Below are 25,271 nucleotides of genomic sequence, written 5' to 3'. Positions count from 1 at the left end.
GCCGCGAGGTTCCTGGGCGCGCCGTGAAATGTCCCGTTCTTATTGATTAAAAACGTTCCATATTAATTGATTTCGTTGCGAGGTTTTGACCTCTATATGAGACGTTTTTCAAAGACTGCATTCATTTTTAAACAAACCATAACCTTTATTTCATCAATAAAGGTTTAAAAAGCTTTACGTAGATTATCAAATAATGATAATCTAATATATCCTGTTTACACACGACCATTACATAATGGTTTACAATACAAATATGTTACAACAAAATAAGTTTCTTGAATGCAGTTTTTACACAATATCATACAAGCATGGACTCCAAATCTTGTCCTTATTTAAGTATGCGACAGCGGAAGCTCTTAATAATCACCTGAGAATAAACATGCTTAAAACGTCAACAAAAATGTTGGTGAGTTATAGGTTTAACCTATATATATCAAATCGTAACAATAGACCACAAGATTTCATATTTCAATACACATCCCATACATAGAGATAAAAATCATTCATATGGTGAACACCTGGTAACCGACAATAACAAGATGCATATATAAGAATATCCCCATCATTCCGGGACACCCTTCGGATATGATATAAATTTCGAAGTACTAAAGCATCCGGTACTTTGGATGGGGTTTGTTAGGCCCAATAGATCTATCTTTAGGATTCGCGTCAATTAGGGTGTCTGTTCCCTAATTCTTAGATTACCAGACTTAATAAAAAGGGGCATATTCGATTTCGATAATTCAACCATAGAATGTAGTTTCACGTACTTGTGTCTATTTTGTAAATCATTTATAAAACCTGCATGTATTCTCATCCCAAAAATATTAGATTTTAAAAGTGGGACTATAACTCACTTTCACAGATTTTTACTTCGTCGGGAAGTAAGACTTGGCCACTGGTTGATTCACGAACCTATAACAATATATACATATATATCAAAGTATGTTCAAAATATATTTACAACACTTTTAATATATTTTGATGTTTTAAGTTTATTAAGTCAGCTGTCCTCGTTAGTAACCTACAACTAGTTGTCCACAGTTAGATGTACAGAAATAAATCGATAAATATTATCTTGAATCAATCCACGACCCAGTGTATACGTATCTCAGTATTGATCACAACTCAAACTATATATATTTTGGAATCAACCTCAACCCTGTATAGCTAACTCCAACATTCACATATAGAGTGTCTATGGTTGTTCCGAAATATATATAGATGTGTCGACATGATAGGTCGAAACATTGTATACGTGTCTATGGTATCTCAAGATTACATAATATATAATACAAGTTGATTAAGTTATGGTTGGAATAGATTTGTTACCAATTTTCACGTAGCTAAAATGAGAAAAATTATCCAATCTTGTTTTACCCATAACTTCTTCATTTTAAATCCGTTTTGAGTGAATCAAATTGCTATGGTTTCATATTGAACTCTATTTTATGAATCTAAACAAAAAAAGTATAGGTTTCTAGTCGGAAAAATAAGTTACAAGTCGTTTTTGTAAAGGTAGTCATTTCAGTCGAAAGAACGACGTCTAGATGACCATTTTAGAAAACATACTTCCACTTTGAGTTTAACCATAATTTTTGGATATAGTTTCATGTTCATAATAAAAATCATTTTCTCAGAATAACAACTTTTAAATCAAAGTTTATCATAGTTTTTAATTAACTAACCCAAAACAGCCCGTGGTGTTACTACGACGGCGTAAATCCGGTTTTACGGTGTTTTTCGTGTTTCCAGGTTTTAAATCATTAAGTTAGCATATCATATAGATATAGAACATGTGTTTAGTTGATTTTAAAAGTCAAGTTAGAAGGATTAACTTTTGTTTGCGAACAAGTTTAGAATTAACTAAACTATGTTCTAGTGATTACAAGTTTAAACCTTCGAATAAGATAGCTTTATATGTATGAATCGAATGATGTTATGAACATCATTACTACCTTAAGTTCCTTGGATGAACCTACTGGAAAAGAAAAAAATGGATCTAGCTTCAATGGATCCTTGGATGGCTCAAAGTTCTTGAAGCAAAATCATGACACGAAAACAAGTTCAAGTAAGATCATCACTTGAAATAAGATTGTTATAGTTATAGAAATTGAACCAAAGTTTGAATATGATTATTACCTTGTATTAGAATGATAACCTACTGTAAGAAACAAAGATTTCTTGAGGTTGGATGATCACCTTACAAAATTGGAAGTGAGCTAGCAAACTTGAAAGTATTCTTGATTTTATGAAACTAGAACTTTTGGAATTTATGAAGAACACTTAGAACTTGAAGATAGAACTTGAGAGAGTTCAATTAGATGAAGAAAATTGAAGAATGAAAGTGTTTGTAGGTGTTTTTGGTCGTTGGTGTATGGATTAGATATAAAGGATATGTAATTTTGTTTTCATGTAAATAAGTCATGAATGATTACTCATATTTTTGTAATCTTATGAGATATTTCATGCTAGTTGCCAAATGATGGTTCCCACATGTGTTAGGTGACTCACATGGGCTGCTAAGAGCTGATCATTGGAGTGTATATACCAATAGTACATACATCTAAAAGCTGTGTATTGTACGAGTACGAATACGGGTGCATACGAGTAGAATTGTTGATGAAACTGAACGAGAATGTAATTGTAAGAATTTTTGTTAAGTAGAAGTATTTTGATAAGTGTATTGAAGTCTTTCAAAAGTGTATAAATACATATTAAAACACTACATGTATATACATTTTAACTGAGTCGTTAAGTCATCGTTAGTCGTTACATGTAAGTGTTGTTTTGAAACCTTTAGGTTAACGATCTTGTTAAATGTTGTTAACCCAATGTTTATAATAACAAAAGAGATTTTAAATTATTATATTATCATGATATTATGATGTACGAATATCTCTTAATATGATATATATACATTAAATGTCGTTACAACGATAAACGTTACATATATGTCTCGTTTCAAAATCATTAAGTTAGTAGTCTTGTTTTTACATATGTAGTTCATTGTTAATATAATTAATGATATGTTTACTTATCATAATATCATGTTAACTATATATATAACCATATATATGTCATCATATAGTTTTTTTACAAGTTTTAACGTTCGTGAATCACCGGTCAACTTGGGTGGTCAATTGTCTATATGAAACCTATTTCAATTAATCAAGTCTTAACAAGTTTGATTGCTTAACATGTTGGAAACATTTAATCATGTAAACATCAATCTCAATTAATGTATATAAACATGGAAAAGTTCGGGTCACTACAGTACCTACCCGTTAAATAAATTTCGTCCCGAAATTTTAAGCTGTTGAAGGTGTTGACGAATCTTCTGGAAATAGATGCGGGTATTTCTTCTTCATCTGATCTTCACGCTCCCAGGTGAACTCGGGTCCTCTACGAGCATTCCATCGAACCTTAACAATTGGTATCTTGTTTTGCTTAAGTCTTTTAACCTCACGATCCATTATTTCGACGGGTTCTTCGATGAATTGGAGTTTTTCGTTGATTTGGATTTCATCTAACGGAATAGTGAGATCTTCTTTAGCAAAACATTTCTTCAAATTCGAGACGTGGAAAGTGTTATGTACAGCCGCGAGTTGTTGAGGTAACTCAAGTCGGTAAGCTACTGGTCCGACACGATCAATAATCTTGAATGGTCCAATATACCTTGGATTTAATTTCCCTCGTTTACCAAATCGAACAACGCCTTTCCAAGGTGAAACTTTAAGCATGACCATCTCTCCAATTTCAAATTCTATATCTTTTCTTTTAATGTCAGCGTAGCTCTTTTGTCGACTTTGGGCGGTTTTCAACCGTTGTTGAATTTGGATGATCTTCTCGGTAGTTTCTTGTATAATCTCCGGACCCGTAATCTGTCTATCCCCCACCTCACTCCAACAAATCGGAGACCTGCACTTTCTACCATAAAGTGCTTCAAACGGCGCCATCTCAATGCTTGAATGGTAGCTGTTGTTGTAGGAAAATTCTGCTAACGGTAGATGTCGATCCCAACTGTTTCTGAAATCAATAACACATGCTCGTAGCATGTCTTCAAGCGTTTGTATCGTCCTTTCGCTCTGCCCATCAGTTTGTGGATGATAGGCAGTACTCATGTCTAGACGAGTTCCTAATGCTTGCTGTAATGTCTGCCAGAATCTTGAAATAAATCTGCCATCCCTATCAGAGATAATAGAGATTGGTATTCCATGTCTGGAGATGACTTCCTTCAAATACAGTCGTGCTAACTTCTCCATCTTGTCATCTTCTCTTATTGGTAGGAAGTGTGCTGATTTGGTGAGACGATCAACTATTACCCAAATAGTATCAAAATCACTTGCAGTCCTTGGCAATTTAGTGATGAAATCCATGGTAATGTTTTCCCATTTCCATTCCGGGATTTCGGGTTGTTGAAGTAGACCTGATGGTTTCTGATGCTCAGCTTTGACCTTAGAACACGTCAAACATTCTCCTACGTATTTAGCAACATCGGCTTTCATACCCGGCCACCAAAAATGTTTCTTGAGATCCTTGTACATCTTCCCCGTTCCAGGATGTATTGAGTATCTGGTTTTATGAGCTTCTCTAAGTACCATTTCTCTCATATCTCCAAATTTTGGTACCCAAATCCTTTCAGCCCTATACCGGGTTCCGTCTTCTCGAATATTAAGATGCTTCTCCGATCCTTTGGGTATTTCATCCTTTAAATTTCCCTCTTTTAAAACTCCTTGTTGCGCCTCCTTTATTTGAGTAGTAATGTTATTATGAATCATTATATTCATAGATTTTACTCGAATGGGTTCTCTGTCCTTCCTGCTCAAGGCATCGGCTACCACATTTGCCTTCCCCGGGTGGTAACGAATCTCAAAGTCATAATCATTCAACAATTCAATCCACCTACGCTGCCTCATATTCAGTTGTTTCTGATTAAATATGTGTTGAAGACTTTTGTGGTCGGTATATATAATACTTTTGACCCCATATAAGTAGTGCCTCCAAGTCTTTAATGCAAAAACAACCGCGCCTAATTCCAAATCATGCGTCGTATAATTTTGTTCGTGAATCTTCAATTGTCTAGACGCATAAGCAATCACTTTCGTTCGTTGCATTAATACACAACCGAGACCTTGCTTTGATGCATCACAATAAATCACAAAATCATCATTCCCTTCAGGCAATGACAATATAGGTGCCGTAGTTAGCTTTTTCTTCAATAACTGAAACGCTTTCTCTTGTTCATCATTCCATTCAAATTTCTTCCCTTTATGCGTTAATGCAGTCAAGGGTTTTGCTATTCTGGAAAAGTCTTGGATGAACCTTCTGTAGTAACCAGCTAGTCCTAAAAACTGGCGTATGTGTTTCGGAGTTTTCGGGGTTTCCCACTTTTCAACAGTTTCTATCTTTGCCGGATCCACCTTAATACCTTCTTTGTTCACTATGTGACCGAGGAATTGAACTTCTTCCAACCAAAATGCACACTTTGAAAACTTAGCGTACAATTCTTCCTTCCTCAATACTTCTAACACCTTTCTCAAATGTTCACCGTGTTCTTGGTCATTCTTTGAGTAAATAAGTATGTCATCAATGAAAACAATGACAAACTTGTCAAGGTATGGTCCACACACTCGGTTCATAAGGTCCATGAACACAGCTGGTGCATTAGTTAAACCAAACGGCATGACCATAAACTCGTAATGACCGTAACGTGTTCTGAAAGCAGTCTTTGGAATATCATCTTCTTTCACCCGCATTTGATGATACCCGGAACGTAAGTCAATCTTTGAATAAACAGACGAGCCTTGTAGTTGATCAAATAAGTCGTCGATTCTCGGTAGTGGGTAGCGGTTCTTGATGGTAAGTTTGTTCAACTCTCGGTAGTCGATACACAACCTGAATGTACCATCTTTCTTCTTGACAAACAAAACAGGTGCTCCCCACGGTGATGTGCTTGGTCGAATGAAACCACGCTCTAAAAGTTCTTGTAATTGGCTTTGCAGTTCTTTCATCTCGCTGGGTGCGAGTCTGTAAGGAGCACGAGCTATTGGTGCAGCTCCTGGTACAAGATCTATTTGAAATTCAACGGATCGATGTGGGGGTAATCCCGGTAATTCTTTCGGAAATACATCGGGAAATTCTTTTGCAATGGGAACATCATTGATGCTCTTTTCTTCAGTTTGTACTTTCTCGACGTGTGCTAGAACAGCATAGCAACCTTTTCTTATTAGTTTTTGTGCCTTCAAATTACTAATAAGATGTAGCTTCGTGTTGCCCTTTTCTCCGTACACCATTAAGGGTTTTCCTTTTTCTCGTATAATGCGAATTGCATTTTTGTAACAAACGATCTCCGCTTTCACTTCTTTCAACCAGTCCATACCGATTATCACATCAAAACTCCCTAACTCTACTGGTATCAAATCAATCTTAAATGTTTCGCTAACCAGTTTAATTTCTCGATTCCGACATATATTATCTGCTGAAATTAATTTACCATTTGCTAATTCGAGTAAAAATTTACTATCCAAAGGCGTCAATGGACAACTTAATTTAGCACAAAAATCTCTACTCATATAGCTTCTATCCGCACCCGAATCAAATAAAACGTAAGCAGATTTATTGTCAATAAGAAACGTACCCGTAACAAGCTCCGGGTCTTCCTGTGCCTCTGCCGCATTAATATTGAAAACTCTTCCACGGCCTTGTCCATTCGTGTTCTCCTGGTTCGGGCAATTTCTAATAATGTGGCCCGGTTTTCCACATTTATAACAAACTACATTGGCATAACTTGCTCCGACACTACTTGCTCCGCCATTACTCGTTCCGACACCATTTGTTCCTTTCGTTCTATTAACCCCTGGTCCGTAGACCTCACACTTCGCCGCGCTATGACCATTTCTTTTACACTTGTTGCAAAATTTGGTGCAGAACCCCGAGTGATTCTTTTCACACCTTTGGCATAGCTGCTTCTGATTGTTGTTGTTGTTGCGGTTATTATTGTTGTTGGGATGATTGTTGTAGTTGCTGTTGTTGTTGTTGTTGTTGTTGTTGTTGGGCCGTTTGTTGTAGTTGCGATTGATGTTGCGATTGTTGGGATAATTGTTGCGATTATTGTTGTAATTGCTGTTGTTGTTGTATTGGTGATTCTTATCACCGTTTTCCTCCCACTTTCTTTTGACTTGCTTCACATTGGCCTCTTCAGCAGTCTGTTCTTTAATTCTTTCTTCAATCTGGTTCACTAGTTTGTGAGCCATTCTACATGCCTGTTGTATGGAGGCGGGCTCGTGTGAACTTATATCTTCTTGGATTCTTTCCGGTAATCCTTTCACAAACGCGTCGATCTTCTCTTCCTCATCTTCGAATGCTCCCGGACACAATAGGCACAATTCTGTGAATCGTCTTTCGTACGTGGTAATATCAAATCCTTGGGTTCGTAACCCTCTAAGTTCTGTCTTGAGCTTATTGACCTCAGTTCTGGGACGGTACTTCTCGTTCATCAAGTGCTTGAATGCTGACCACGGTAGTGCGTACGCATCATCTTGTCCCACTTGCTCTAGATAGGTATTCCACCATGTTAACGCAGAACCTGTGAAGGTATGCGTAGCGTACTTCACTTTGTCCTCTTCAGTACACTTACTTATGGCAAACACCGATTCAACCTTCTCGGTCCACCGTTTCAATCCGATCGGTCCTTCGGTTCCATCAAATTCCAAAGGTTTGCAGGCAGTGAATTCTTTGTAGGTGCATCCTACACGATTTCCTGTACTGCTAGATCCAAGGTTATTGTTGGTATGTAGCGCAGCCTGTACTGCGGCTATGTTTGAAGCTAGAAAAGTACGGAATTCCTCTTCATTCATATTCACGGTGTGTCGAGTAGTCGGTGCCATTTCCTTCAAAATAGTTAAATGGAACAAGTTAATCATACAGAATATTAAGAGTAGTTAATAGTATTTCGTAGCATAATATGAACTCATTTATAAAAGCTTTTTCTTCATATTAGCGTTTTATAAGTTTAAATTCGGGTAGTACCTACCCGTTAAGTTCATACTTAGTAGCTAATATACAATTCAACTACTACAATTCTATATGAAAAACTGATTGTAATAATATTTCGCGTTCAAACTTTTATACAATATTTTACAAACTTACAATACCGCTTATTTTACATAAAGCATGAAATATAGCACACAATAACTTTGATACAAGATAGTTGTGAAGACAATTCTAGCTAGTACACAAGTCGTTCGGCAAAGGCAATAAAGACACGTAATTCATACGTCCAGAAACAAGTCATGCATTCTGGTTTTACTAGGACTACTTCCCATCCTTGGTCTTGTGCAACATAACCGTTATGGCCGTTGATAAGACAGCGTGTTGTAACGTCATCAAAGGGACGAGGGTTACGTAATGTCCAACAGTCCCGTAATAATCTAAAAACCTCATTTCTTACCCCAATTACCGACTCCGTCACTTGTGGAAACGTTTTGTTTAATAGTTGTAGCCCGATGTTCTTGTTCTCACTTTGGTGAGAAGCGAACATTACTAATCCGTAAGCATAACATGCTTCTTTATGTTGCATGTTAGCCGCTTTTTCTAAATCACGAAGTCCAATATTCGGATATATTGAGTCAAAATAATTTCTTAACCCGTTGCGTAAAATAGCATTTGGGTTCCCCGCAATATATGCGTCAAAGTAAACACATCGTAATTTATGGGTTTCCCAATGTGATATCCCCCATCTTTCAAACGAAAGTCTCTTATAAACCAAGACATTCTTGGAACGTTCTTCGAATGTCTTACAAACTGATCTCGCCTTAAATAATTGTGCCGAAGAATTCTGGCCGACTCTAGACAAGATTTCATCAATCATGTCTCCGGGTAGGTCTCTTAAAATATTGGGTTGTCTATCCATTTTGTGTTTTTAAACTGTAAAATAGACAAGAGTTAGATTCATAAAAAAAATACTTATTAATACAAGCAATTTTTACATATATCATAAAGCATAAGAACACTATATTCCATATGTTACACCACACGAATACAACTATCTTATTCCGACTCGCTCGTTTCTTCTTCTTCGGTTTTGGTTCGTTTTGCCAAGTTTCTAGGGATATATGATGTTCCCCTAATACGAGCCGTCGTTGTCCACATTGGTTTAGAAAAACCTGGTGGTTTAGAGGTTCCCGGGTCATTGTTACAACTTAAGGACTTCGGGGGTTGACGATACATATAAAGTTCATCGGGGTTGGAATTAGATTTCTCTATTTTTATGCCCTTTCCCTTATTATTTTCTTTTGCCTTTTTAAATTCAGTTGGGGTAATTTCTATAACATCATCGGAATTCTCGTCGAAATCCGATTCATCGGAGAATTGGTAATCCTCCCAATATTTTGCTTCCTTGGCGGAAACACCATTGACCATAATTAACTTTGGTCGGTTGGTTGAGGATTTTCTTTTACTTAACCGTTTTATTATTTCCCCCACCGGTTCTATTTCTTCATCCGGTTCCGATTCTTCTTCCGGTTCCGATTCTTCTTCCGGTTCCGACTCTTCTTCCGGTTCCTCTTCGGGAACTTGTGAATCAGTCCACAAATCATTCCAATTTACATTTGACTCTTCATTATTATTAGGTGAGTCAATGGGACTTGTTCTAGAGGTAGACATCTATCACATAATATCAAACACGTTAAGAGATTAATATATCACATAATATTCATATGTTAAAAATATATAGTTTCCAACAAAAATGTTAAGCAATCATTTTTAAAGAAAACACGGTCGAAGTCCAGACTCACTAATGCATCCTAACAAACTCGATAAGACACACTAATGCAAATTTTCTGGTTCTCTAAGACCAACGCTCGGATACCAACTGAAATGTCCCGTTCTTATTGATTAAAAACGTTCCATATTAATTGATTTCGTTGCGAGGTTTTGACCTCTATATGAGACGTTTTTCAAAGACTGCATTCATTTTTAAACAAACCATAACCTTTATTTCATCAATAAAGGTTTAAAAAGCTTTACGTAGATTATCAAATAATGATAATCTAATATATCCTGTTTACACACGACCATTACATAATGGTTTACAATACAAATATGTTACAACAAAATAAGTTTCTTGAATGCAGTTTTTACACAATATCATACAAGCATGGACTCCAAATCTTGTCCTTATTTAAGTATGCGACAGCGGAAGCTCTTAATAATCACCTGAGAATAAACATGCTTAAAACGTCAACAAAAATGTTGGTGAGTTATAGGTTTAACCTATATATATCAAATCGTAACAATAGACCACAAGATTTCATATTTCAATACACATCCCATACATAGAGATAAAAATCATTCATATGGTGAACACCTGGTAACCGACAATAACAAGATGCATATATAAGAATATCCCCATCATTCCGGGACACCCTTCGGATATGATATAAATTTCGAAGTACTAAAGCATCCGGTACTTTGGATGGGGTTTGTTAGGCCCAATAGATCTATCTTTAGGATTCGCGTCAATTAGGGTGTCTGTTCCCTAATTCTTAGATTACCAGACTTAATAAAAAGGGGCATATTCGATTTCGATAATTCAACCATAGAATGTAGTTTCACGTACTTGTGTCTATTTTGTAAATCATTTATAAAACCTGCATGTATTCTCATCCCAAAAATATTAGATTTTAAAAGTGGGACTATAACTCACTTTCACAGATTTTTACTTCGTCGGGAAGTAAGACTTGGCCACTGGTTGATTCACGAACCTATAACAATATATACATATATATCAAAGTATGTTCAAAATATATTTACAACACTTTTAATATATTTTGATGTTTTAAGTTTATTAAGTCAGCTGTCCTCGTTAGTAACCTACAACTAGTTGTCCACAGTTAGATGTACAGAAATAAATCGATAAATATTATCTTGAATCAATCCACGACCCAGTGTATACGTATCTCAGTATTGATCACAACTCAAACTATATATATTTTGGAATCAACCTCAACCCTGTATAGCTAACTCCAACATTCACATATAGAGTGTCTATGGTTGTTCCGAAATATATATAGATGTGTCGACATGATAGGTCGAAACATTGTATACGTGTCTATGGTATCTCAAGATTACATAATATATAATACAAGTTGATTAAGTTATGGTTGGAATAGATTTGTTACCAATTTTCACGTAGCTAAAATGAGAAAAATTATCCAATCTTGTTTTACCCATAACTTCTTCATTTTAAATCCGTTTTGAGTGAATCAAATTGCTATGGTTTCATATTGAACTCTATTTTATGAATCTAAACAAAAAAAGTATAGGTTTCTAGTCGGAAAAATAAGTTACAAGTCGTTTTTGTAAAGGTAGTCATTTCAGTCGAAAGAACGACGTCTAGATGACCATTTTAGAAAACATACTTCCACTTTGAGTTTAACCATAATTTTTGGATATAGTTTCATGTTCATAATAAAAATCATTTTCTCAGAATAACAACTTTTAAATCAAAGTTTATCATAGTTTTTAATTAACTAACCCAAAACAGCCCGTGGTGTTACTACGACGGCGTAAATCCGGTTTTACGGTGTTTTTCGTGTTTCCAGGTTTTAAATCATTAAGTTAGCATATCATATAGATATAGAACATGTGTTTAGTTGATTTTAAAAGTCAAGTTAGAAGGATTAACTTTTGTTTGCGAACAAGTTTAGAATTAACTAAACTATGTTCTAGTGATTACAAGTTTAAACCTTCGAATAAGATAGCTTTATATGTATGAATCGAATGATGTTATGAACATCATTACTACCTTAAGTTCCTTGGATGAACCTACTGGAAAAGAAAAAAATGGATCTAGCTTCAATGGATCCTTGGATGGCTCAAAGTTCTTGAAGCAAAATCATGACACGAAAACAAGTTCAAGTAAGATCATCACTTGAAATAAGATTGTTATAGTTATAGAAATTGAACCAAAGTTTGAATATGATTATTACCTTGTATTAGAATGATAACCTACTGTAAGAAACAAAGATTTCTTGAGGTTGGATGATCACCTTACAAAATTGGAAGTGAGCTAGCAAACTTGAAAGTATTCTTGATTTTATGAAACTAGAACTTTTGGAATTTATGAAGAACACTTAGAACTTGAAGATAGAACTTGAGAGAGTTCAATTAGATGAAGAAAATTGAAGAATGAAAGTGTTTGTAGGTGTTTTTGGTCGTTGGTGTATGGATTAGATATAAAGGATATGTAATTTTGTTTTCATGTAAATAAGTCATGAATGATTACTCATATTTTTGTAATCTTATGAGATATTTCATGCTAGTTGCCAAATGATGGTTCCCACATGTGTTAGGTGACTCACATGGGCTGCTAAGAGCTGATCATTGGAGTGTATATACCAATAGTACATACATCTAAAAGCTGTGTATTGTACGAGTACGAATACGGGTGCATACGAGTAGAATTGTTGATGAAACTGAACGAGAATGTAATTGTAAGAATTTTTGTTAAGTAGAAGTATTTTGATAAGTGTATTGAAGTCTTTCAAAAGTGTATAAATACATATTAAAACACTACATGTATATACATTTTAACTGAGTCGTTAAGTCATCGTTAGTCGTTACATGTAAGTGTTGTTTTGAAACCTTTAGGTTAACGATCTTGTTAAATGTTGTTAACCCAATGTTTATAATAACAAAAGAGATTTTAAATTATTATATTATCATGATATTATGATGTACGAATATCTCTTAATATGATATATATACATTAAATGTCGTTACAACGATAAACGTTACATATATGTCTCGTTTCAAAATCATTAAGTTAGTAGTCTTGTTTTTACATATGTAGTTCATTGTTAATATAATTAATGATATGTTTACTTATCATAATATCATGTTAACTATATATATAACCATATATATGTCATCATATAGTTTTTTTTACAAGTTTTAACGTTCGTGAATCACCGGTCAACTTGGGTGGTCAATTGTCTATATGAAACCTATTTCAATTAATCAAGTCTTAACAAGTTTGATTGCTTAACATGTTGGAAACATTTAATCATGAAAACATCAATCTCAATTAATGTATATAAACATGGAAAAGTTCGGGTCACTACACGCCGCGACACATAAAGCAAACCAAGATCACGAGTGGATTAAGATAGCTCAAAAATCAAGTGTATTGCCGAACCGCAGCAATTGAAGTCGCGCCGCGATAAACCTGCAGATCTGACCCGTTTTTCTTATTTAAAAAGGGGTGGTCCAAGGGTATTTTCGTCTTTTCACGTATGGATCTGATTGGGACATTAAATCTCAACCACTTATCTCATTTAAGTCATTTTCTTTTCTCTTTTCCTTCCATTTTCTCTTCCAAAACATAAAACCCATTTGGATTAAAAGTAAGATTCGAAGGTGAAGACTTGTGATTCGATCTTTGGAGCAAATAGGAAATTTGTTCTCCTCGTTCTTAGCTACGAGTGGATAGTGTTGGTAAGTCTTAACTCCATGTTTTGAGTTTTAGTTAAATTATGGCTAGGGTTTTGTTCATTTGAGACTTGTAAGACCCATTTGGGGGTTAAATGGGTGAATTTGGGTAATATTGATGTAAGAAAACCCTAATAGCTATAATCTAGGGTTTTGGTCTTATGAATTGAGATTTGTAAGTGTTAAATTGTGTTGTTAGTCACTAATACACTTGTAAACGATGAAAGATTTGTTAATGGGTTAAGTTTGACCAAAACTTGTAAGTCAACATGCTAAAATGGGTCAAATGGGAAATGTTGACCTAGTTGGGTGAGATGGGTATGAAATACTCTAAGTTTGTGTTAGTTAGAGTTAGTAGACTCTAATCACTAGCTTTTAATGATTTATGACGAGTCATGGCCATTAATGGGCGATTTTGGTGGATGTGAGTCATTTAATGCATTAGGTCATTAAATACTCAAGAGTAAGTGTTGGTGGTTAATTCCACTAGTTTGTATGTTAATTAAATGCATAATGTGATAGGTGCATTACATTGAAGGTTGCGAGCTTGATTTTCTAGTTCACCAAAGACGATAAGGTGAGTCGAATAATTATGCGTATGTGTATATGGCGTATTTATTTGTGAATGTTATGGTATGAACCACGAGCCGGTAGTACCATAGCATGTATGTGACGAGTGTCATGATGTGAACCACGAGCCGGTAGCATCAAGTGTGAACCACGAGCTGGTAGCACTATAAAATGAGGAGTGAACCACGAGCCGGTAGCGCCAAAGTGTGAACCACGAGCCTGTAGCACTATAAACGAGTGAGACTCAAATGCGTAGTGGCGTGAACCACGAGCCGGTAGCGTCATAGCATTGCGTATGGTGTGAACCACGAGCCGGTAGCACCATATCGTTTATGGTTAACCATATTATGTTGTTAGATAATTGTTTAGCATGTTATACTTATATATATATATATATATATATATATATATATATATATATATATATATATATATATATATATATATATATATATATTATATATATATATATATATATTGTGTTGAGTATATGCTAATGTGGTGTTGCGATTGTGTACGAGTTGTTAGCATTATGAGTATGACGGCATGCTATTTGAGTTATATTTCCGTATGAGGTATTGGGCGGGTGCGATTGCAAATAGATGGGTTATATATGTGTATGTATAATTATTGTACTCACTAAGCCTTGCTTACCCTCTCGTTGTTTACATTTTTAGGCGCGAAATCGGAGAAAGGAAAAGGAGTTATGGGGCATTAGATTCCCATGACGCTTGCTAGTTAAAGCTTTTGGAAGATGACCTAGTGTTTTTGGGTAGTTTAGCCCCAAACCATGCTCGGGTGTAGTTTGGATTAAAACTATCATATTAAATGGGTCGAACTTGTATTACATTTGACTAATGGCCTTAGTGCCTTTTGTAAACATTAAACTTGTTGTACGTTTTAATGGGTTGTATGGAATGGTTTATATCATTCCAATGGCACGTTAATGATTGTTACTAAAGATAAAAAAAAATTTATCCGATTGAATACGGGTTGGGTTGTTTCAACATATCAATCACATTGTTTAACTAAGCATATAGGAATTTAAAATTGGGCATGAAACAAAAATTTTCTCAAAAGTCAAAAATTTGACTTCGAGTAAAACTCGACTTTTAACCCTGAAAGAGTACATTTTATGCGAAATTGATGATGGAAACGTGTTTATGAGGCACGAGAGACGCGGATTAGAGCTTGGACTCGTTAAATTTGGTCAAGATTTGATGATGGTGGGTGGTGCTTGGAGCCGTCGGTCGAAGAACACAGGAAGGAGGAGAAGAAAAAGAAAAAGGAGAGAAAAGAAAAAGAGGAGGAAAGAAAGAGAAGAAGAAAAATGGGCCCGTGTGGCTCACGGGCTTATTTCCTCAACCCGACTCGCGAATTTTTATATTTTTTATTTAATTTTCACTAGATTAATGAAAGATAAATAAAATTTTGCTTCGGATCTTAATCCGGTTATTTTTACTGATTAAACTAAAAGTTAAAAGAAAAGGACAAATGGACGGAGTAAAATAAAAATTTATATTTTATTAATAACACAAATTACACAAGTTCCACAACTAAGTTCCAGAAATGACGCGAAAAGAAAGATAAATTCAAAGCTTCTTTGACCATCTAGAGTAAATCAACGGAGTGTACTGAAAATATTTCAAAATCACTTAACATTTTACGCTCACGCTTTTGTAAATCTCCGATGTCATCCATAAGTTTAACCAAAGCCCTTCTAACTTTTTTAATGTTTGAAATCCCATCCCTAGGTCCAGTATCTCGATAATTAACTTCGAACAGAAGTTTTGACACTGTGTCTTGAAATAAAAGATCTTCCGCGCAGTCAGTATCACCGATAGTAAGTTTAAAGTTTTTAGATATTCCCTGAATGATCTTTCTTTGCAGAGTTGTAAATGGAAATTTTGACATAGTGAGGATTTGCACGAGTTCAGAATATATTTTCTTTCTTTTTGCGAAGACATTCTGATGTATTCTTTCCTTGGTTGAACCTAAACAAACTTTGATTAATCGTTTGATGAGAAATGAGGCTGGATCAAAGTAAAAGAAATCTCGATCTCCATATTTTGAAATAGGGTTAGGTTTTTTGCTTTCAATCCAAAATTCTAATTCAGAAATCATTGCGGCGACATAACGGTTGATATGAATTTTAGAAAATTCCTTATCACTGATGTGAGGAAGAAAACTGACGAATAACTCTAAATCGAATTTGAGGTTAATTTCTGCATCCCGATACTTGACGAAAATATCATCCCCACATTCTTTTAACAGCTTTTGAAGAGAACGAACTTGATCGTGCAGCTCTTTTAACAGATTTAGTTGAAATGTTAAGAACGGGAAGTCTGAGGAATAGAGGTGCCTAATGAATTCTCTATAGACGTCTAACCTTCTACTAGGATTTAATAGATTTCCAGTAAATGGAGCTTTTGCCTTATCAATGTGTCGTTTCTCTTTTGGATTAAATTCAAACAAGTCTGGATAATTGAAAATAGTTGGGTATTCTTCCCGTATTTCATCTTCCATAATTAGGAGTTCGTTAAGACCGAACCTCCCTTTTGGATCGTGAAGAGGGTCGAATCCTGGTTCATTTGAGTAAAACTTATCTAAAAGCAATGAAATCTCTAAGTCGGATGAAGTTATCCGGCTTCTTGGACTACAATGATCAAGAATTAATTCTTGATGAGATTCATCAGGATTTAGATTTGTTTTGGGTTTATAAAGAAAAACTTCTCCGGTTTCCGAAGTTGTGGGAGAGCAACTGCCTTTCGCACTTTCTTCGTAATCAGTTAAGTTTGAACTGGAATCTACATAAATTAATACCATAATTAATATTTTGTTTTTATAGTTTTAAAAAGGGTTTACTATAATGGCGACTTTAAATCCTATACCGACAAACTCCCTGTTTGTTAAGCATGTGTGTTCCTTATCAATTTATCTTTGAAACAAGTGGCTAGGCCGACAACAGAGAGGCATGATCCTTTTGGTTCCAATATAATTGGAGACTGTTTGGAAAATCCAACAGTCAAGTCCGTGTATAATTGTCTTTCTTAGACACTACTCAAGAATCTCAGATATCTTGACAGAATCAACGATTACCATAACAGACAGAAAATAAGTCCCCGGCAGCGGCGCCAAAAACTTGTTACTACTTATGATATGGCAAAAATGGACGGTTTTATTTGTACGGTGTCGTTAGGTCGCAACACGTCAGAATTAACTACCAAAAGAGAGTAACGGTTTTATTATTTATATTTAGATAGGGTTTCCTAGCTATATCTCACCTACTTGTCTTCATTTTAACGAGTAAGTGGTAAATATAACTCAGGTTCGTATTTTTGTATGTTTGCTCAGTAATGTGGGACAAAAGTGCTTAAATAGTTAACCCTAGTGACAAGAGGTGATAGATTAAGATTAACTACTAATACTATAATATAATTGGAAAGATAAAGATAGATAGGTATAAGGAATAGAATCCTGATGGGGAACTATCACAAGAGTTGAACTTCCTGGAATAAACACTAAACCTCAATCAACTGGGCAATGAACCTAACTGATTTGTCACTAAGAGTTTAGACCTTAAAGATTCTGGCTAAGACGGATATCCCTACTCCCAACATTAACCTTAGAGGGTTTAAACGACCTTATGGATAGAATCCTAGGTACATGAACAAAGTGGTATATCCCTAAAGGAAAGTCTCAGCTTTTCTTAATCCTAGTTGGTGTAACTAAAGTAATATTTCACCACTTAATACTAAGCTATGCCTTAACATTAACAGATGTGCAATCTTAGATATTATAAGGTATTGCTAATTAGATTAGAAGTCTCTCCTTTGCGATCACTTACTCAACCCCGAATCATCTTACAACATCTCAAGAACGTTGCTTCTGACGCGAATCATGCTTCTGAGCAAGCCAGTGTTCACTGAACTCTATATTGCCTACTCTAATAAGAACCTAAATGGGCAGCTCTTCTTTAACGAATAGTTGGTTATTCGTACGTAGGTAATATATCCCTATTGTGACGTTAAGCACACATAACTACTTACCCGTATCCTAGGGTTGATCAAATCCTAATACTAGGTTATAGCCACGTGAATAAGCGGAAAGGGTGATTCGTAAATTAAACTTCTAAACTGTCAAGGTTTTAGCATAACAATAGCATAAGTTTCAGATAAACTATTCAACATGTAATAAACATTTGAAACGGATAGATAAGCATGCAAGGTGAAAGCAACTTAAAATAACTTTATTAAATTAAGGAAAGCGTTCACCGTTTACAGACGAGATCTGGACCATTACAAGTGCTGACATCCTCTAGACTGCTCCTAGTACAATCTTCGACGTTCACCTTCGGGTACTTAATTTTCTGCTCAGAGGTGAGAAGGCCTTGAAAGCTCTATTGAGAGAAAGTGTATTGTAGTGAGAGAGTGAGGAGAGGTGTGTTGAAAATGGATGACAAAAAGCCTTTAAATAGAAGTGAAAATGGCCTGCAAACAGCTGGCAGACCGTTTGGCAAGCCGTTTGGCAGGCCGTTTGGTGAGGCCGTTTTCCAGGTCAGCCCGTTTGCTATGCTCGTTTGTCTGGGCCGTGTGGCAGGCCGTTTGGGTCGCTGATTTTCTGGATCGTAACTTGATTTCTTGTCTTTCATCATTTTCGCTCTAGACTCTTCGTTTTAGCTCTAATTCTCCTGATTCTTTTTGCATCGTCTTCATAATTACTTTATCTACAAATTTAACCAAAAAATGATTATTTTGCCGACAAAGTTTTGAACTTTATATTTTTGGGAATCAATATCGAGGGTAAAAACGTGACTTTTTAGCCGATATGAGTGATCTTGGTATTGAAGGTGTTGAATAGCTAATGGTGTCCATGAGCTGCTGCTGGTCGTTCATGACAGAGGAGAAGGATGAACGCGTTGGTTTTTGTGAAAAGTGGGGCTAGGTTTACTATTTTATTAGGGTTATAAGAACAAGCGGGCCAAAATTAATCAAGGGATGCCCATGGATGATGAATTTCAGCCAAGAGGTCCACAAGTGAGTCCATGGACTTTATTTTGACTAGTTAGCATATTTATTTTGTAGCCCGATAGGTTTCGTTAACCGAAAACGCGAACCGAATCGCTAAACGTTAATTTTCCGCGTTTTTTTATCTATAAAAATTCTAATAAATTAAAAGTATTTTTAAAACATAATAATTATATAAAATAGTTATATTAAAAGTGAATTATATTATGTTTTGGCATGTTTGTTCACATAGTGTGGTCCGTTTCTATTTGCCGTTAACCGTACCGAATTCCCGAAACGTTAACAGATCGTTAAAACGCATCCCACCAAGTTTAATTTATTAAGTATATAATAAATTAAATATGTTTCTCTCAAAGTTAATAATTATTAGAAATAATAATTTAATCGAAAACCGAGTGTTTCGCAGTCCCGAAAGACATCCTTTGCAGTTCTTAAAATCGTATTATTTTCTTTGTATTTCAAAACATGAAATAAGTTTTCTGAATAATATATTCACATATTAATTATAGTAGTTCTCCAAGAAGTAAATATGCATTTAATTCGATTAAATACACAAAACGCAAGTAAGTACCGTTAAATAACTTAACGGACTGTTAACGAAGCTTAACGGAAATAGCAGGGTTGTTACAAAAGTGCAAGAATCGAACATAAAGAGTTACCTCCATGATTATGTAACTTTGAAGGCTCAAACTATCTCCAAAAACTTGTGCTCACCCAATATCAAGTATCAACCTCTTCTTCTCCTTTCAATACATCCAAGACTCAAGCTCAACAATCTTCAACAATCTTCATCAACTCCAATAGGCAATGCTGGCAATCCTTGACAATCTCTTCAAGCTAAACCTCAAAAGTAATCACCACTTCTCCTAACCAAAACTTCATTTCTTCAAACTCACAACTACACACAAACAACCAAACACTTAGCTCAAATTACCCCAAGTTGCTAGACGGGTGAAACTCAAGAGGTGATGTGCCAAGCCACTTGATGCCTTCACGAATGATGACAACGCACAACTTCAATCTTCACAAACATCCTCAAAATCATCTCAGTTCAAGCCTAACTACCCAAATCCTCCTCTCAATAAACCACAACACAACAAACATACAAACTTGCCCCCTAGAAAGGTTCTAAATCAACAATATCCGCAAGATTTCACATTTTAGAGTAAATACATCAAGAAATGAACTTTTTAGTGCAAACCTTTCTAGGAGGATTCTTCAAACCACAAAATTTAAAACTTCACCTCAACCATCTAATTCTCCTCATCAACATGTCAAGGATTGCCCAAACGCTTAACTTCGGTGTTTAGAACGCCATTGTCATGAGTCACCCACAAAAAAAGTTTGGCCTTAGGGAAAACAAGGCCTTTAGAAAACCATTTTGATTTTTAATACGAAAAAACAAGTCAAGTTTTTACACAAGACGAGTTTTTTGGAATTTTATAGTTATTAAAGCTTTGTGCATCCGAAGCCATCCCGGTTTTGGGACAACCGCATGGATTGCTATTGTAACCGCATATCACATAAGTGAACTACCTCCCAGTTCGAAGATGATGGAACAATAACTATCTTGGGCTCAAATGGCTATGTGTATACAAGCCATCCCGATGGTGAGACAATTGGAAAGCAACTACCTTGGGTGAGTATTTAGGGTGTCATCCACGATTAACTTGGTAGTAGTCAATGACACGGGGCAAGTGACCAACCCTTACTAGACTCTGGTGTTTTAGGAACTAGATGAGAAGGCCACACGCGATTGGATTTACTATACCAATCCTATCGGGGTGAAAGTTCATGAATTTCTCTTTCGACGGTACCATCACATCATGAAACGATGCAATTATGAAATGGCATGGATTAGAGAGGTCCCATGCCAAGTATAACGCACTCGAGAAGACTTGACTTCCTATAATGGGTGGACTCGATTCACCCGGAAGTGTCAAAGTTTGAAACTTTGATCATTTGGCTACTTCCCACATATCAATCTTTTATGCTTATTTTAAGAAAACGTAGGAAGTAGGTACTACCTTTCCGTTAATTGAAAGAACTTGGTGCCATAACTTTTGGCTATGGCTTGTGTTGTCTATGCAACACTAGCACGAAGTCATTGCTCTTCATCAAGAAGATAGCATTTTGTGAAGCTCGGGGCTCCTTTTCCCACGATATGATACATCAGTGTGACACATCGTAAAATGATGCATCAACCAATGTCAATATGAAATAGTGTGGATTAGGAAGTCTTCCACACCAAGTAACATGACAATCGGAAGACTTTACTTCCTTATTGGATGGACTTGACTCATCCGGAAGTGCTAAAGCTTGAAGCTTTAGGCACTTGGGTTTTTGAAACACCATGAAAGACTTTACTTCCATGCACAACTTGATTCTCCATAAAATTGTTTACATTAAGCACATGAATCTCTTAAAAGTGGAAGACTTTACTTTCATTTATACTTGCGACAACAAAGGAAGACTTTACTTTCTTAAGTATGAAACACAAGGGGAGACTTTACTCCCCAAAAATTCAATTTTTATTATCATTTAGTTGATTAAATATTTGTAATATTGTAATGGTAAAAACTTGTTCCTAAAAATTTAATATCATATTTAAATTACATATACTTTTAATTATTATATGATATTATATTATAAAAAATATTTATTAAATAATTTATAATCTAATATTTATTAAATATTTAATATACTTTTATTCAAACTTTGTATAAAATTTAAAGTATATGTAAACTTATTTATAGTATTAAATAATCGATACTTTAAATATTTGATATAATTTAATTAAATAATTTATAATATTTATTATATATGGTTGCTTATTTATTCAAAAACTTATTTAAAATTATTTTAAACACATCAAACTTATTTGTCATGTAATTTACACATCAATTATTGTCATCATTCATCAAGGCATCAAGTGGCTTGGCACACCACCTCTTGAGTTTCACCCGTCTAGCAACTTGGGGTAATTTGAGCTAAGTGTTTGGTTGTTTGTGTGTAGTTGTGAGTTTAAGAAATGAAATTTTGGTTAGGATAAATGGTGATTGCTTTTGAGGTTTAGATTGAATAAATTGTCAAGGATTTCCACCATTGCCCATTGGAGTTAATGAAGATTGTTGAAAATCATTGAGCTTGAGTCTTGGAAGTATTCAAAGGAGAAGAAGAGGTTGATACTTGATTTTGAGTGAGCACAAGTTTTTGGAGATTATTTGAGCCTTCAAAGTTGCATAATCACGGAGGTAACTCTTTATGTTCGATTCTTGCACTTTGGTTTTGTTCTTGGTATTCTATTTCTCTCTAGAGGCGTAATCTCCATTGCTTGTCTGTATTATGCTTGCTTGAGGACAAGCAAGGCTTAAGTGTGGGGGGTTTGATATTGCTCGATTTACACATGTTTTTACCTCGCAATACCTTCCTCGTTTGTTGGTCATTAGTGAGTCTCGAAGAGATAATCATCGGGAGTTTTGATGCCTCATGAAGATAGTCATTGTAATATCCGTGTTACATCTGTCCCACATCGGTTGGAGAGGGGAACGAAGCATGCCTTATATGGGTGTGGAGACCTTTCCTAGTATGACGCGTTTTGGGACCACAAGCGCAGCAGATCTCATGAGAACTCTGCAGTTAAGCGTGCTCAGGCGAGAGCACTACCAGGATGGGTGACCTCCTGGGAAAGTGCTCGTCGTGTGTGGTTGCTAAGAAAAATCTGTGCGCCTACGGGCAAAGCGGACAATATCATGCTACGGAGAACGTTTACCTGGGATGTTACAGATGGTATCAGAGCCAGGCCTCGGACCAAACGTGCACAGCGAGGACGTTGTGTCCCATTAGGGGGGAGGATTGTAACATCCATGTTACATCCATCCCACATCGGTTGGAGAGGGGAACGAAGCATGCCTTATAAGGGTGTGGAGACCTTTCCTAGCATGACGCGTTTTGGGACCACAAGCGCAGCAGATCTCATGAGAACTCTACATTTAAGCGTGCTCAGGCGAGAGCACTACCAGGATGGGTGACCTCCTTGGAAAGTGCTCGTCGTGTGTGGTTGCCAAGAAAAATCTGTGCGCCTACGGGTAAAGCGGACAATATCATGCTACGGGGAACGTTTACCTGGGATATTACAGTCATACTCCAAATGAGGATGGTGTTCTTTTAACTCTAAAATGGGCGGGTCTTCCAAATAGGATTTGATCCGTAACTGATCTTGGTCAAGATCTTCAAAGGGTTTATCCTCCTTGGTGATATCCTCTTCATTTCTATCGAATGAAACCTTCATTAACTCATCAAATTCATTTCAATGTCAAAATAGTTGCTCTCACCCAATGAGTTGAACACCGTGGTGTCGACATCGAGCAACTATTGTAATTCCTCATCTACACAATTATCAATAACATCAATTCTATAGCAATCCTCATCATCGGTTATACTAAGCCTTTTCATGGCCTCCCGGATGTTAATGACAACCCTTTCGTCCCCCACAGCAATATTAAGTTGGTTTCTTTAAACCATGATTAAAGTATTTGCGGTGTTCAAGAAGGGTCGTCCAAGAATAATGGGGACTTGGGTGTCCTCTTTCATATCCAAAACCACAAAGTCAACCAAGAACACTAAAGTCTCAACTTTGAGCAAGATGTCCTCGGCTATACCCATTGGGGTATCAAACGTTTGTTTGGCCAATTTAATTTCCATCCGTGTTGGTTTATGGTCGCCAAGTCCAAGTTTAAGGTATAGGGAGTAGGGCATCAAGTTCCCACTTGCTCCCAAATCCGCTAATGCATCATATACATCTGAATCCCCCACACTACATGGTATAATAAACCGCCCTGGGTCGCCTAACTTAGGAGGTAGCCTGTGCTTTTGCAAAACAGTCGAGCATTCCTCAACGAGGAATGTGGCCGATACCTCCTCATATTTTCCCTTAGAAGAGATAGGATCTTTTATAAAAAGTGGCATGTTAACGGTTATTTTATTGATCATATTGGAGAATTTCTCATATTGGCTTGCGATTTTATCCTTCCTCAATGCTTTTGGATAAGGAACTGGTGCTTTGCGAATCTTTTCAATGAACCTCCACACTTTGTACCATTTTACACCGAAGAATCTCCTTTTTCAATCCTTGGCTCTTGTGGCCCATGTTCTTCAACTTCTTGATCATTGGTTGGTTCATGGGTAGGTGTTTCGGTAGGTGTAATAGGTTTTTTTTGGTTTAGGTGTAGGAGTTGGTTCATTGAGTTTCAAACCACTCCGGGTTGAGAAAGCATTGACGTGCTCGGTTCGGGATTGGCTATTGTTGTTGTTTGGGTTGACTTGTGTATTGGTTGGGAGAATACCCGGTGGTCTCTCCGATAAAAGGTTTGCAACTCTTCCTAAATCTCGTTCCAAGTTTTGAATTGAGGCTTGTTGATTTCGCATTTGTTGCTTGATTAACTCATTCTCTTGTTTCAACAAAGCTTCATTGGTTTCCGCCTTCTTCATATAACTCATTAGCATATCCTCAATGGGTGGCTTCCTCTCTACTTGTTGTTGAATGGGTTGTTGATATTGGTTTTGGTTGTGACCTTGATTTTGGTTTTGGTTAAATTGTTGTTTGTTGGAATTTGGGTAATTTTGTTAATTGGTATTTGGGTAAGGTTGTTGGTTGTAACTTTGGTTTTGGTTGAAGTTATTGTTTCAGTTGTTGTTGTCGAATCCGGATGGTCGGTTTCTTTGAAGATTGAAAGATACTTTCTTTTGACCTCCTTGGTAGCCTTGGTTTTGGAAATTTTTGTTGTAACCCGATGAATTACCCCTTTGAAAACTCGTGTTTCCTTGATAAATACAGCCAATAATCATCATCATTTAACGCAAGAGGTTGTAACGAATAGATTTATGGATATTTTTGCTCCCAAAACGCAGAGCACTTCCATACATGGTTGTTTTAATGTTAAGTCTGACACTTTTGATTTTAAATTAAAACCAACTCCATGAATGTCTAGACTAGTTATAATATTCACCAATGACCCTTTACCACTCCATAATCATGCCACGCAAAAGTGTTTTGGCCATTTTCAATGTTAGTGATGAAATGGTCACGAATAGTATTTTCCTCCGATTCCAACTTGCATCTGCAAGAGAGTCAACCTCCCAAAAGTGTCTGTTTGCAAGATAATATGTATGGATACACTT

General features: G+C 36.0%; 1 protein-coding gene across 1 annotated transcript; it reads right to left on the bottom strand.

The window, feature by feature from the left end:
* Positions 1-23,606: 23,606 nt before the first annotated feature.
* On the bottom strand, positions 23,607-24,590 carry LOC139863747 (uncharacterized). The gene is made up of 2 exons (XM_071852353.1): positions 24,437-24,590; positions 23,607-24,181 (listed from the first exon to the last, which is right to left on the bottom strand). The coding sequence occupies exons 1-2, from the start codon at positions 24,588-24,590 to the stop codon at positions 23,607-23,609; spliced, it is 729 nt and encodes a 242-aa protein (XP_071708454.1).
* Positions 24,591-25,271: the final 681 nt, after the last annotated feature.

Source organism: Rutidosis leptorrhynchoides, chromosome 8 (genome assembly GCF_046630445.1).
Source record: "Rutidosis leptorrhynchoides isolate AG116_Rl617_1_P2 chromosome 8, CSIRO_AGI_Rlap_v1, whole genome shotgun sequence".
NCBI classification, from domain to species: Eukaryota; Viridiplantae; Streptophyta; class Magnoliopsida; order Asterales; family Asteraceae; genus Rutidosis; species Rutidosis leptorrhynchoides.
This window is presented reverse-complemented; position numbering and strand designations above follow the sequence as displayed.

Excerpts from the sequence above, each read along its gene's own strand:
- LOC139863747 (XM_071852353.1), bottom strand. The coding sequence starts at position 24,590 with ATGAGTTATATGAAGAAGGCGGAAACCAATGAAGCTTTGTTGAAACAA. Across the intron at positions 24,182-24,436 it reads TTTATCGGAGAGACCACCGG|TGTGGAGGTTCATTGAAAAG; the intron begins GTATTCTCCCAA and ends AATGGTACAAAG.